This window comes from Columba livia, chromosome 15 (assembly GCF_036013475.1).
Source record: "Columba livia isolate bColLiv1 breed racing homer chromosome 15, bColLiv1.pat.W.v2, whole genome shotgun sequence".
In the NCBI taxonomy this organism is placed as follows: Eukaryota; Metazoa; Chordata; class Aves; order Columbiformes; family Columbidae; genus Columba; species Columba livia.
The window spans coordinates 2,048,107-2,063,004 of record NC_088616.1 but is presented as its reverse complement, the minus strand read 5'-3'; the positions used below and the strand labels follow the sequence as shown (position 1 = coordinate 2,063,004).

At 50.9% G+C, this 14,898-nt stretch overlaps 1 protein-coding gene across 7 annotated transcripts in view; it reads right to left on the bottom strand.

The window, feature by feature from the left end:
- SYT17 (synaptotagmin 17) overlaps positions 1-13,127 on the bottom strand; it is a 73,116-nt gene extending 59,989 nt beyond the window's left edge. For 5 of the 7 annotated variants that reach the window (XM_065030690.1, XM_065030688.1, XM_065030689.1 and 2 more), the window contains exons 1-5: positions 12,900-13,127; positions 9,245-9,262; positions 7,799-7,947; positions 2,693-2,841; positions 1,664-2,283 (exon numbers count right to left, since the gene is read on the bottom strand). In XM_065030690.1, the coding sequence (XP_064886762.1) occupies positions 1,664-2,283; positions 2,693-2,841; positions 7,799-7,947; positions 9,245-9,262; positions 12,900-12,914 (951 nt within the window). In that variant the 5' untranslated portion in view covers positions 12,915-13,127. Of the gene's footprint in view, positions 1-1,663; positions 2,284-2,692; positions 2,842-7,798; positions 7,948-9,244; positions 9,268-12,899 lie in introns of all 7 variants that reach the window. The other 2 variants (XM_065030691.1, XM_065030695.1) reach the window with 2 other exon arrangements.
- Positions 13,128-14,898: the final 1,771 nt, after the last annotated feature.

Here is a 14,898-nt window from a genome sequence, read left to right as displayed (position 1 = left end):
TAAAACACGGGAGGATAAGGGGATGCAAAGAGGAGAGCTCCGGCTTCAGATACATAACGCAGAGCCCGTGATGAGCCATGAACACCAAAATACATAAAATAGTTGCAGGCATCTTTAAATAAACATTTTGGGGAAAGGCCCAGGCAGTGAATACCTGTCCATGTTCACTTTCCTTATGAACCATTCCACAGCTGTCCCCTCACAAAGCAGACCCCAGTGACCTGAAGACGTTCTACATAAAGGCACACACAGGGATCCCACAATTTTGACTCGTGCACAACTTTCAAAACTTTCCCTTTTGCACGACCAACATTCATGCTAATCCCATAACACCCCTACTTTTGTTACAGCAAATCTAGTGGGGTGTTTTGCAGTTATCAAGGGTCTTGATGATCTTCTCCACGACACGCTGGGGGCCTGAGCAAGAGCTACAGGTGCTCTGCAGCCCCTCTGCACACAGAGAGGGGACAAAGCAGAGACCCCTGGCGTACAAACACTGCTCGGTGGATTTGACTTCCACAAGTGTCTGATCACAAGCTTCCACTCCAAATCAGACTCTTGGACCGCACTGTAAATCAGTGGCAAGGTCAATGATTTACTGTTTATCTTGTCTAATACCCCTGCCTATGCCACCCTTTTGTGAACAGGTAAAAACCACAGAAACTCTGAACTATCCAAGTTCACGCAGAACTGGATTCAGCAAAGGCTCTAAAACTCAGAAATTGCGAGGAACGGGGAGAGACAATCATGTTATACCAACCTTGAATGGTCCTCCTGTCCTCAGCACAGATGCCTGAGATGACGCTCACACCAAGCTCTTGGTTTGGCTTTTTATGGGGTCCTGTGCCTCCAGCTGTGTGGCTGGTAGGGCCAGTAGCAAATTTGGCAGCTAACTGCTGTTCCTGCTTGCAAAGGTCAGACTTTCCCACTGACCAGCTCTTTGCCTGGCTGGAGAGGAGTGGGCACTGACCGGGGCCCTATCTTGGGAACAGATGTGGAAGTACAGACCTTCTGCACCTTCTCCTCCCATCCCTTCGCATGGCTGAATCCAGTCCAAGATGCACACTCCGACTTGCATGTGTGCAACATGACACTTACACCAGACAAAACCTATGACAATTTTATTTCCTTCAGGAACGTGATGAAAATAAATCTACCACCACCTTGCAATTTTCTGCTCACGCATTATGCCATAAGGCTGTAGAGATTGTGTTTTCTATACACTTTCTTGCATCAAATTATTACTGACGGGGCACCAGTGGTTCCCCTCATGTCCCCAAGGCACAGTCACGTTAACAACCACGGGAGCCACCCAGACGGGACAGTGTCACTGCAGTGTCTGTGAATGGATGCAGGTCACTGCAGTGACAAGGGACATCTTCCAAAAGGTGCACACTTCCCAAGCAGCCTTCATTCGTTCTCATTAAAGTTGACACAGGATCTTTCGTCATGCTACATCCTCTGAACACAAAAGACAACTTCTCTACCTCACGGTAACAGTTATAAGACCAATTACAGGCTCAACATTATTTCAACCCAGCAGATGCTGTATTCACAAGATGACAACGACCAACTGGAAGCCGCATGACTTGCCAACAAGCAAAGGAACCACACAAAGACACAGCGAGAAAAATGGTGGCAATAATTGGATAAACTCTGTTACCTGAGAACTAGGCACAAGGGCTTTCCACCAGTGTCCGCCTTTCACAAGGTCTACATCGCTCAAGGGCATTGACACTTTGCCAATAACACAATGGCGCGAGAATTTGTCAAAATCCACTACGGTTAAAAGCAGAGTTCTTCTCTGGGCTTCTAAAAAGGGGATTTCAAATGTGTACCTCTCTTCAAACACCGGGTTCTGTGTTTTGCGTTTCACTCCCGTTTGCTTGGAGTTCTTCTGATCGGGAAGAAGGCAGATCTTCACGTAGGGGTTGGAGTGAGCCATGTCTTGCCTTGAACCATCATAAGAAATTGGAGGAGGCAAATCTTTAGCCTCAATGACTCGCACTATTAGATAATTATGCAACAGATCGTACTGCGTGCTAAAATGCAGCATGCCCAGCTGATACTTCGACAAGATCTCCTCATCTGTCAAGGAGTCCATATCATCGCTATTTGAGTCAAGAGAGTACAGTCTCGGTTCAAATTTCCTAAAATAGTCATCCGGAGTATAGGTTTTCCGCAGGACAGTTGGCTGAACTATCTCCTTCTTAGCTCCTATTATTCCAAACTCGATAGGTTTAATGTCAATTAACGGAGAACTTGGCCTCCTCGACTCTAAACCTAAACGAGAGAAATGCACAGACACGATTGTTAGAAACTCAGCTGAAGCCACGACCAGCGCAAGTCTTTGTGCTGCCTTGTCTGCGCAACGCCAGCACAGCCGGCTCCTCACCGCCACTCTTCACCAGTACATTGCCAACAATTAACAGCACGCTTAGTTACGCTGAAGTGCAAGCTCAGCTACGCTTACCCCCCCTCTATCCTTTTTCATGTGCAATTACCATGAAAATGCTTCAGCAAGAAAAACAGGGCTGGCCCCTTCCACTGTGCTCCTGCAGAACAGGATGAGATTTTAATCAATGTACCTTCAACCTGACTTGATTCCCTGTCTAAAAGATGAAAGAGCAAGCATGACAGTTTGATTTTCTTTCGCGCAAGAATTACATTAATGTTGGAAGGATGACCTTACTTGAAACCCGCCTCGTGAGGCTGTAAGTGGACCGTGATGCATCTGAAGACGACCGCCTTCTGTCAGGGGAAACGTTCTGAAGAGTGGGAGGCAGCTCACTGATTGTATTATCAGAGTGTCCATCTTTGTCCTCATTTTGGCTGCTTATCCTGTTATAACGAGAGACCTTTGGGTGATTCAGCCCAGTGAAAGGAGTACATACAGAATAAAAATGCCTTCTGATATTCTGGGTCTAATCTTGGGTGCACATCCCTGGACGCCGCAGCGCATCTCCTGATCTATCTGGCAAGCAAAAGGCTGAGCAACTGACTTCAGACCTATGTAAAAACCAGATTATTTATCTTTCTGCCTGTCTCTCAAACACAGTTATATCAGTGTCAGAGCATGGCACAGGCCACACAGGCACGTGTGGCTCAGATCTTCATCAGGAGTATTATATTGATCTTTAAGAAAAAGAAACAGACAAAAAAAACAAATTAAAAATAATAATAATTAAAAACAAAACAAAACACAAAACCCAGAAAGTATCTTATTGCTATAAATTCACAGCTACACTTTGGAAGCACAGACTTCACTAAGACTAAACCAGCACGTGAAACCACCACGCTCAGGAACCTGAAAACTTGCACACAGCCCTCTCAGGAAAACATTGCTCTGCAGGTACACCACTAAGGTTTCAAACCTCAGTCTTACACATGCAATTAATTAAGAGCTTTTTATTGACCCCCTAACCTGGAGCAAGAGCAGACAGCGCCAAGGGGAAGATGGAGTCTCGGAGCACAGGGCAGACCTGCCGATGGGAGCGAGATCACGCATGGGATGGGATGGGATGGGATGTGTGGGGCAGCATGCAAAACAAGCCTTTTGGATCACCCACGGGACTCCAAAAAATAGCAGCGAATCGCAAGGAAAGCGTCAGCACGACATGAGCAAAGCGAAGGGGATAACACTGCATGTTTTGCTCCTGATTCACCCTTCTATGTGCATAGCTCAGTTGGGTAGAAATGAATTATGTTGAATCATTTGTTTTAAGTAACCAAGGACTGGACTGGAGCAATAAATATGTTCTGCAAAAAGCGGCAAACTCACAGAAAAGGTCCCCAAAACATAAAATAATTTAAACCGGAAAATCTTATCCAAACACAAAAAGTTCCCAGCAGGATCCATGCAAATCTTGCCAGAGTCACACAGCTCATCCACAATACAAGACAAAAAACATCAAAAAGGTCAGTTAATAATCAAAACCAAACCCTGTGCTAAAAGGGACATGCAATATTTGCACAACTCTGCAGCCCATTAAAGGCAGTCCAAATCATGCGGTGTGACATATAATCAGTACTTGGAACACCAACAGCTTTTTCATGCCTAAATGCAGCTCTACACAATCACAGGGAGCATTTGGATATACTCGTGATTGAGCAGCAAACGCACAGAACGAGAAGGCAGAGTGCAAAGGGACTCAGGAAGAGAGGCATTAAGGACGTTCTACAACAGTAAACGTAATACTGAGTTAATAACACACAGATGACCGTTAGTGAGGAAATCGCTACTGAGCCACAATTTTTCCTCAGATAAACTCTGGCGTTGGTGACAGCAGCTCTTTCTGTCTAACCCGAACCTTTGGGAAAGAGGAGTCACGTCCTGGTTTCAGCTCAGCCTCACAGACCATGCACCGTTTATCTTTGAGGTTAATGTGCAATATTCCCTAAGAGGCAGCGCCACCACAGACCTTCGCTCCCAGCCCCTGTCTGCAAAGACCAGGATGCGAGTGCTCACTGTGAAATAACAACCAGCAGCTACGATGCGTTCAGGCCAATACCATTAGACTTACTTCTATCAGAATTTTAGCTTTTTTTCTAAGTTGCTGCTGTAAAACACTTGGGAAGTGAGAAAAACCAACAGTCTCCCAAGAGGGTTTAAACAGGCAGCTTTAACGTCCCCTCCTGAATTTCCAGCACAAGGAGGTGTCTCAGAGGTGCCAAAGGGAAAAACCTACGTGCAAAAAGTAAAGGATGGATTATTACGCACAGGCACTCAGATGTTTGCTAGTAGGCCCATGAAGACCATAAAAGCCGCTTTCCCCTGGGGTCAGGAAGGTGCAAACTGCACTCTGGATGATACCAGTGTCCTGGGCCCATGAACAAGTGGTGAGATGGAAAGATCTCAGCTGAAAACCTATTTTTAAAACACTTTCAGGGTGTGAGCAGAGAATGCAATTAATTGATTTGTTCCCAAATTCAGTGCTTGTATCTAAATGCAGAATACGCTGCTGTCAAACCCATCTTCCATTTTAGGGGTTTCCACTGAACCCAAAAGTCCTTATGGGCAAGGGGGCAACTGGCCTACACAGATCTCTGAGCACTTTAAAACATACCCATTAAACACCTTATTCTGAGACCAATTGCAAAGCCTTACCCTGCTCACACATCTAACTCCAGACACCGTTTCCTACGTCCAAAAATGCATAAGGAGATCTAAGAGTATAAGTTCAACATAGCGAAAAGAGACATCAACTTTGGCTTCAGCATTCTGAGCCAGCAGCAGCTATATGGGATTATTCCCGCCTTAAACCTGCCACACAAAATCTTGGCCCTCCTGTTGATCACCAAATAAAAATCACTGTTTCAGTCTCCCGCCTTTATTATTTTCTCTCTGTCTTCCAGACTCTTGTTCCTCTGCAGCTTCATTTTCAAAGAATCTTAGAATCATTTTGGTCGGAGGAAACCCTCAGGACCACCAAGTCCAACCATAACCTAACTTTAGCAATAAACCATGTCCTTAAGAACCTTGTCTAAACATTTTCTCCTCCTCTCCATCACATCTCCTCGGCTCCTTTCCCTCTCCACATCTCCTGTGCTCTCTTTGCCCTTCTCACTCAATCCATTTCTGGGTTCTTTTACCGTTTTCTAACCAAGTCACCCCAGAAGCTTAAAGCACCATCACCTTCCCTGGCCTCAGCGCACGTCCAGCTCAGGAACCCCGCGTTCCTGCTCAGGAACAGGGCCGAGAGCCTCCTGGAGCAGGCAGAGCAGATCTGCAGCCTGCACAGCACCACAGGCAGAAGACGCGCTTGGAGAGCGCAGGGTGTGCAGCAGGACTGGGGACACGGTGACTCTTGGTTGTCCCACAGCACGGCAGCACCCACAACCCCTCGCACAGCAAAGCTGCTTCCCTTGTGTGTCCTCTCTTTGGTTCCTGCTGCCCCGCTCAAATGAGGCCTCTGGGAACTCACCTTCCCCAGCACTTGAGCAGAACGTCCCTCATGGCACCAGATCCAAAGCTGGATGGGTGACCCAGGCTGGGGTCCTGGGGACCCTGCCAGCACGAGCAGGTGCAGCATAAAGCACAACATGGGGGAAGAACTGGTCTTGTTTTCAGTGGACAAGGGAACTGCTGGAGAGAGTCCAGCGCAGCCACCAAGATGCTGAAGGGAGTGGAGCATCTCCCGTGTGAGGAAAGGCTGAGGGAGCTGGGGCTCTGGAGCTGGACAAGAGGAGACTGAGGGGGGACTCATTCCTGGGGATCAAGATGGAAAGGGGGAGTGTCAGGAGGATGGAGCCAGGCTCTTCTGGTGACAACCAGTGACAGGACAAGGGGCAATGGGTGCAAACTGGAACACAGGAGGTTTCACTTAAACTTGAGAAGAAACTTGTTCCCAGTGAGGGTGGCAGAGCCTGGCCCAGGCTGCCCAGGGAGGTTGTGGAGTCTCCTTCTGTGCAGACATTCCAACCCACCTGGACACCTTCCTGTGTAACCTCATCTGGGTGTTCCTGCTCCATGGGGGGATTGCACTGCATGAGCTTTCCAGGGCCCTTCCAACCCCTCACATTCTGTGTTGTCTTCTGCTTATGACCATTCCAATGAGTTAATCACAGAGGCTTTCAGACAGAGCAGGACTGCGGGAAAACAATACAGGCTGGAAAGAGCATTTTATGATTCCAAAGGTCTCACAGTCCAGCTTGTCTGCAAAGTCATCATGCATTTGAGTTTTAAGACCAAAAGAGGAACAGAGCTCCAGTGCTTACAGTGCCCCTTTAGCCAAACAGAAGGATCCAGCAGCCAAAAACTACGGTGGGGCCCATCACCCCACACCCCCAAGCACATGATGTCCCCTCTGCTCAGCACACCATAGAAACTCCAAACCAACCTCACAACAAGCCCAGCTGCTTGTTCCCAAGTCTGTAATTGCTCCTGCAGCAATCTTTCCACAGCCAGTACTGCAGCCTCATCACTGTGTCCTCCTGTGCACAACCCTCTCCTATTTAACATTGATTTTGTCCCGATTTCTCATTAATCGCAGGTGAATCCACTTCTGGGCATATATCAGACTCTTAAATATGCTGCTCCACGTTTAGAAATCACTCCAACGCAGCCCGAACATCTCCATTTTTATTGCTTCCGAATTAATAACAATCCTATTCTACCTGGATTCAACAGAGTATATAGACAAGATTTGGATTTAAGCATGAGACCATTTATTTAATGCAGCACCAAGACACGGACCTTCCAGATCTGACACGGAGTAACAGCTGGTACTCGCAGGAGGAGGTAAAATCAACTGAGTGTCTCAGTGTCCGAGTTCTGAGCATCGTATGATGCACTGAACAGGCATCTCTGGTGCCACAGAACCCGAGTCCATCAAATGATCTGTTTCCCCTTTAGAGCGCACAGGAGATATACCTTTCATCTGCCTGTACGATAACCACCTTCATTCTAGGATACAAAGATATTTCACAACCACCTCATCAGCATTTCAGCTAAGCTGAAGTCCTCTGAACAGCTGGTCCCTTTGAAGAGAAAATAGGACTGAAGGTAGAAAGTATCTCTAGAAAAGGGTGCGCAATTAAACCAGTTATGAGCTTGCTATGCTAGCTTACAAAATAACTTCTGTCTTTGCCATCAGAAAAGTGTTTTACAAAGGGTCTACCTTACTGTTGGAGTTAACAGGGCCACTGAGCAGCCCACGTGCCCACACTCAGCAGGAGGTTTCTCCTTTCTACGTGGCATCCCCTGAATGTCCTGTCACCGTTTCGTGTCAATACTCTGGTCAGAGCTGAGCAGCCCTACTCCTCAGTTAAAGCTGTGAAATTGTACATCTAAACTTACAGCCAGGCTGGAGTTTGAGCAGGAAAAGGTCCCAGGATTTCAACTTCATCTTCATTTGTTTGACAACAGCTACAGTCGAAACACTTCTGACAACAATTTCTACAAGTCCACCGGCACAGCAAGAGATCCGAGATTCTAGCGAGCAGACCCTAAAGCCATTGGAAACCAAAGTACAAGATTACAACCCATCAATAGCTATTGAGGCATAACATTCAGCTGTATTTATGTTTGTGTTTCTGCAACAGAACATTAAGAACTATATTTATTCCATCTATATCAACAGACAAGTGCTATGCAGTTACCAGCTCAACTTCGCCGATGCCATAACAAGGCAGGAAAATAAGCATTCACCACAGGTATTTTCCCTCTAGTAGTGGAGTATTATTATGTAGGCTGGCAAGAGGGTGATTTACAAAACACTATGGCGTAGCAACATGCTACAGTGGAAACATGCTTATTCTTTCACGCACATCAAACTAATAGATCAGCCAATGTACAACAGAAGGAATTAAAAACAACGTAAGTGAAAGCTTTGATTTAATCCAGCAAGGGTCTGTTTAATTTGAAAATCACCACACAGCAACATGAACACATTCTGTCCCTGCAGGTGAATCAGCACATAATATCTGTATATGTTCCATATACATACAGCTTTACAGCCTGACGGACTTGCCCCTAAAATGGATTAGCAAAAGCACGCTGTCCATGCGCCTTCCCTCTGCTATGACGCTTCATTTAAAGAAGTTCCTTGACCCAGAAAAGTGTTTCATTCCTTAGGTTTCCAGGGTGGCACTGGCAGCATCACCTGTACCTGCTCCTCCACGGCTGTGACCGCGGAGGGGGACACAGCTGCCCCATCTCCTGCCACCCCAGCCACACTTGCTTCAAGAGGAGCAGAAGCCAAACCTCAGCCCACTCCCCACCCACGCCAGCTCCAACTCGTGCGGTTCACAAGAAGCTCATTAAGCAGCACAAGGGCACTGCTAATAAAGGGCATCGCTGTAGCCGTGGGGGGGTGGGACGTGCAGCCGCAAGAGTGCAGCATGTGCGCACCCAGGGTCGAATCGCTTGACGATTGTATGTGACCTTGAAATGTCCCTAAGAAGCGGAAGAAATCAAGAATGTGAGATTTGCCTGTAGACACCCCCCCCAAAATCCTTGAGCCGTTTGCAGCACTGAGGAGTGTGCAGACACGGGGGCACCGTGCGAAGGGGCTCCCTCTGAGCAACGCTGACAACACTCCACGGGATCGTTGCTTTTTGCTCCAGAAAAACACTGTTTCTTCCATAAACAAAATCTGAACTTTAAAATAAAACAACTTACCCACTCAAAATGTGGTGCATTACTTATATGTAGGACATCAGTAAAGAGTCAGAAAATACGAGACAATCCCCCCAGGACAGAGTAAGGAGACAGAGCAGAGAGTGAATCATCAGATTAACTCACCTCATTTATTGGTTCCAACTGTCCTTTTAGACATCCAGCATGAAGTAAAGGGGAACAAAATGAAAAAGACAAAAACAGGTTAGCAATGCTCAAATAACTTTAAATTTTCTGCCATGATATGCCCTGGCCTGGGATGAGCTTGGATTTGTGGCAAGACAGCACCTTGTCCATGCTGGAGGAAGGACCAGGCACCAGCTTCTGCTGCTTCCCATCCTCCACAAGCTCCCTCTGCTCCTCCTTTCCCAGGAGCAAAATGCCCAAACCCGTCCTGGAGAATGAAAATCCTGCTCATCGCCCCTTCCTACTGGGGTATCACACGCAACCATGTATTTCCTTTTCTTTAATAACCTGTCTCTGATTGCCGCAACTACTTGCAGACAGCAAACCATATCCAAATTTTCCAGTTAGATGCCACAGTGGAGAAAAAGGCTTTGTTCCAGATTCAGCTCATATAAACGTGGCTTCAATGCCAGCTCATTAAAAGCACGGCTTCTAGAAAGGGGCACAGCCTTGGCGTACTCTCTATTATGTGCACATCCCTTGAGGGCATCTTCAGTCTCATCCTCCGATGTGACTTGAGGAACGCAAAGAACAGAAGTTAAGTGCTTAAAACTTGAGTCACACACTCCAGTTTGAAAAGCTGCGCCGCAGCCACTTCCCCCGGGTCACGGAGAAAATCCACAGCAAAGGATGAAACCATCACACACCGGGGTTTTATTCACAAAGCCACCCACGAAATATTGTACTTGACCCACTTCATTTATAACTGAAGACTTAGTAGCATCTCAGGTGCCTGCTGAGACGTCTTTCCTATTGCTTCCCCCTGACAGTGTCTGAGAGTTTCCCAATTGTCCTGGCTGCCTTTCCCTTAAAGAGAAAACCAACCAACCAACCAACCACAGAAAAACCCCAACATTCTTCTCTACTCTTCCACATGCAGAAATCAGCTCCTAGCTTTATGTTCATGGCAGGGACAAGAGCAGCTTTTTACGAAGAAGCTGGGTTGCAGAAGTTGCCTTTTGTTCCAAGAACTCTCCCATGGACCATGTTTCAGCACAAGCCTCTCTCCTAGACTCCTCAAAAACCAGGACTTGATGAAAAGGCCACCGCTTGTTTAAAACATAAATTAAGAGACTGGAAATACAGCAATGCAATGTGACAAGACAGTGACCACCATACATCCATGGACCAACTGTTTACAAAAATTCAAAATGGTTTTAAGGGCTCCATCATTCCTTTATTAATGCAAAGTTGCAGCCAAAGCTACAGTGGTTTAGCAAAACTGCAACAAGAATATTTAAATTGCTCTAAAATGAGGTGGTTGGGTCTGTGCCACACGATTGAACATCGTAGCACGTGCGCTGAGAAAGAAGTGGCATTTCTGAACGGCCCGCGGGGACACACGGACGCTGGTGTCACACAGGCCTCCTGGGCACGACCGGCCCCGCTGATGTGAAACCAGCCCTGGGTCCCACAGGCACCGCAATGAAGTGCTTCTGTGACCACCCACAAAGCCCTGCCAGGAAACGGGAGGACAGGAATAAGAACTGAACATTACTGTACAGAAGTAAACAAGGGTGCTAGGGGATCCCAGGCAGCCAAGCTGCTGTGACATGCTCAGCACCCCAGGGGAAGGCTGAGCCCCCAGCACCGGGGAGGCACCGGCATAGAATCACAGAACAGTTAGTGTTGAAGGACCTTCCCAGCTCCCCCAGTGCCCCCCCTGCCACGACAGGGACATCTTCACCAGCTCAGGTTGCTCAGAGCCCCGTCCAGCCTGGCCTGGGATGTCTCCAGGGATGGTTCATCCACCACCTCTCTGGCCAACCTGGGCCAGGCTCTCACCACCCTCAGGGCCAACAATTCCTTCCTCATGTCCAGCCTGAATCTCCTTCTTTTAGTTTAAAACCATCACCCCTTGTCCTATCACAACAGGCCCTGCTCAAAACTCTGTCCCCATCCTTCCTGTGGCCCCTTTTAAGTCCGGAAAGGTGCACTAAGGTCTCCCCGGAGCTTCTCTTCTGCAGCTGAACACCCCAGCTCTCTCAGCCTGTCCCCCAGCAGAGCTGTTCCAGCCTCGGGTCATTCCTGGGGCTCCTCTGGCCCCTCTGCAGCAGGTCCATGTGTGTCCTGTGCTGAGGACCCAGAGCTGGACCAGCACTGCAGGGGGTCTCACCAGAGCGGGGCACAGGGGCAGGATCCCTCCAAACCTGCTGCCCATGCTGTGGGGATGCAGCCCAGGGTACAATTGACCTTCTGAGCTGCGAGCGCACATGGCCAGGTCACGGCCAGGCTTTCACCCACCAGTGTCCCAAGTCTTTCTCTGCAGGGCTGCTCCCCATCCCTCCATCCCTTCATGCCGTGTCATATCATCCCAACCAGGCAAAGCAGGGAACAAGGCACCTGGCAGCCTCTATCCATGAGTGAACCTTTGTCATGGTCCACCCCGGCTGTCCCACAGCTGGGTGCCAGGTACGGCTGCATCTCTATTTCACATCTTTGTGGGTGCCCACAGTCTGCCCAGGCCCACGGGGAGGGCCACCTGCTCCAAAGCAGCATGGACGCTCATCACAAACAGGTCAAGGGACCAACTACAGTCACTTGCCGTGGTGGTGTCCCCAGGGATGCTGCAGCAGGGTGGGGTTCTCACTGGTGACCAGAGAAGGCTCACATGCCCCACTACAGTGGACACTGCAGCCTGGGGACACCAGGGTCCCCTCAGCCACACAGTTGTGGGTGCCCCTCACACCCCAGCACGACCAGCGCTACAGTGTGGGGACCAGGGGGTCCTCACCTCGCACACAGAAGCCCCCGACGGCAGCGCTGCTGGAGGCTCCGCCCGGCCCCACTCGAGCTCCCGCCGAACCGAGGGGCCCCGGGGGCTCCACCCGTCCTGGGGGCACCGCCCGAGCAGGAAGGGGCCGGGGGGACACGCTGGCCATGGCCCCGCGGGATGGGGGTCACGGGTGGCTCTGTCAACACCCCAGTGCCCGGGCTCCCCGCACAGCTGAAAACGCTCCACTCGGATTTAGCTTTCAGAGCTACAGATGGAAAACGGGCAGATGGGAACCGCAGGGCCGGAGGGAAAAATCTCTCGGGGTTTAAACCAGCCCCGAATTTAATGCAGCCTCACAATGCTGGGGAGGAAGGGGATCCCACCCAGCACGCCGAGGGCTGGGGCGAGCTCCAGCCCAGGGCGCCTGTGACCCCCACGCCGCCGGGCTGTGCCCGGGCTGGAGGCACCGATGAAGCTCCCAGCGCATCTCGGTCTGCCCGCGGGGTTTAGCATCCTCCTGTTCCAAATAAATCCTTGTGCAGGCTTAGGCCGCGCTCGCCCGCACCTGCGGCCACCACACTGCCCCGCAAAGGGCAGAGAGAGCCCAGGGCTGCCCGTCCCCGCGCGGGGCCGCGCTCCTACCTCGGCGCCTCCCGGGAGTAGCAGCCGGCGAGCCCCGCTCCTGCCCCGGCCCCGCCTGCCCCTCGCCGGGGCCGCCGCCGCCGGGAACTCGTCCCCAGAAGTTACCCCGAAGTTGGGCACCCGCCCCGGGCAAAGAGCACGGGGGGACCCGCGGCGGCACCGGCACCCGCCCCGCAGATGGAGCGGGAGGGTCGCCCCAGACACCCCCGGCCCCGCCCGGGGCCGCTCCGCACCCACCTGGATGTACGCCATCTTCCGCGGGGCGCGCTCAGCGCCTCCCGCCGCGCTCCTGCAGCCGCGGCGCCGCGACCCGCCCCGCGGAGCGGCACCGCCCCGGGCGGGGGGGCGGCCGCAGCCCCCCGCGGGCGACCAACGGCCCCGCCGGCGCTCCGCGGCCGCGCAGGCACCGCGGGGGCCGCCAGGGCGGGGAGACGGCGGGGTGGGCGCTCCGAGGGGCCGGCGGAGGCTCCGAGCGGGCGGGATCCCGCCCGGCCCTGCCCGCGGAGCCTCCGCCAGCCGCGGGCGCAACAGGTCCGCTGCAGCGCGGGCGAACACTGACCTCCAGAGGGCCCGGCGCGGAAATTCAGGGCTGGGAACCCCTCCTGGGCGCGGGGGACACGGCCCGGCCGCCGCGGAGCCGCCGGCAGCGCAGGCACGTCCGTGCGGAGCGGCGGCCTCGGCTGAGAACGCGCGTTTTATAGCGGTGTTTTCCTCCCAGGAGCTCTCTGGCACGGCGGATGCTTTGAGAACACCGCGGTTTCAACAGTGTGAAGGTGGTTTCATCAGCTCGAGTGAACAAAGTTAGAACATACGCACTCACATCTTCCCAACTGAGGATGAGGAGCTGGAGCAAGCAGCGAGCTTCTATCCCCACTGAGCACCACCTCGCTGGGCTTTGTGTCCCTGTGCTGCCGTTAGCGGAGAAAAACCTTTCAAAATACAGAAACAACTGAACTCATGGAGAATTCTGCACTTGTCCACATAAACCAATAAGCAGCAGAAGCACTTGTAAAATTCAGCAACCCACATCAGCTTTATTAGATCATTACGTTTACACAACTTAGCAGTAACAGTGCAGCTGCCCGGTACTGTGTCTTCTCCAGGCAGCACGACGTGAGCTGTGAACTCCAGACACCACAACGGTGTCGTGGAATTTGTGGCCCTTGCCAAGACCACAAATCTTTGGCCTGGCCGATGTCAGCCCACGCATCTCTCTGTGCTTGTGCACGGGCTTGGTGATCCATTGGCAAACCCCAGCACATGGGTGGCTGGACTCGAGGAGGAAAGGGCAAACTTTTGGGAAGGGAGAGCACAGGAAAGGTGGAGATCTGGGGCTGTTCCTCTCAAGCACCACCTCAGTACCCCATGAATGAGAGGATTTCCAATGCACAGGTTGAAGAACAGCTCCTGCCCTCGGCTTTGGGCGAGACTCCGGCTGCACTTCCAGCACCTTCCAAGCAGGGGAACTGACCTGAAGCCGCAGCAGAGGGGCCGTGGTTGGCGGTCAGCGCAGGGGATGGGCGGCAGTCGTGTGCTAAGGGCGCTTCCCTGACTCATGCCAACCCTGCGACGCTTCAGTTCGCTGTGGTGAGCGGTAAAAACACCAGAATGGTAAAATCGCCCCCGCTCTGCAGAAGTACAACCCAAACCCAGAGGCACTGCTGCTCCCCGGGAGCCGCTGGGGCAGGACGGCTTTGGAAAACTCTTGCATTCCTGCTCTCATTTAACGGCCCGTTTAAGTTCTCACTGGATTCAATGAAAAACTCCTGTTGACTTCCGTGGGAAGGGCCAGATCTTGAGTTAAAATAAATTCTCTTTATCCCCAGAGAGAGCAGCTACTTCTTTAGAAGAATAATTACCATGGTGGAGATAAGCAAGAAAAAAGCCTGTAGTGCTTATTTGTTTCAGGCAGTTTTGAGCATATGATTAAACAGTGGTACAAGTTGTTTGTCAATTTTTACTCTCCAATTCTTTTTAATTCCACGTCCTTCCAAGTACCAGTGTTTCAAATGTCAGCCTTTACTCTGAATAGCGTTGCTCTTTTCATCTTGACTCACCACCACCATGATGCAGCTTGCACGATACAACATGGTGGAGAGAGGTTCAGACTCTTCAGGCAGATTTTTTGGGCACCTTAAAGGCAGAATGCTGTGAGTCACAAAAACTACGGCATGCCTTGCTATATAAATATGATGTGCGTGTTTGTTCTTACTCTTTAAGAAACATTTAGGACAGA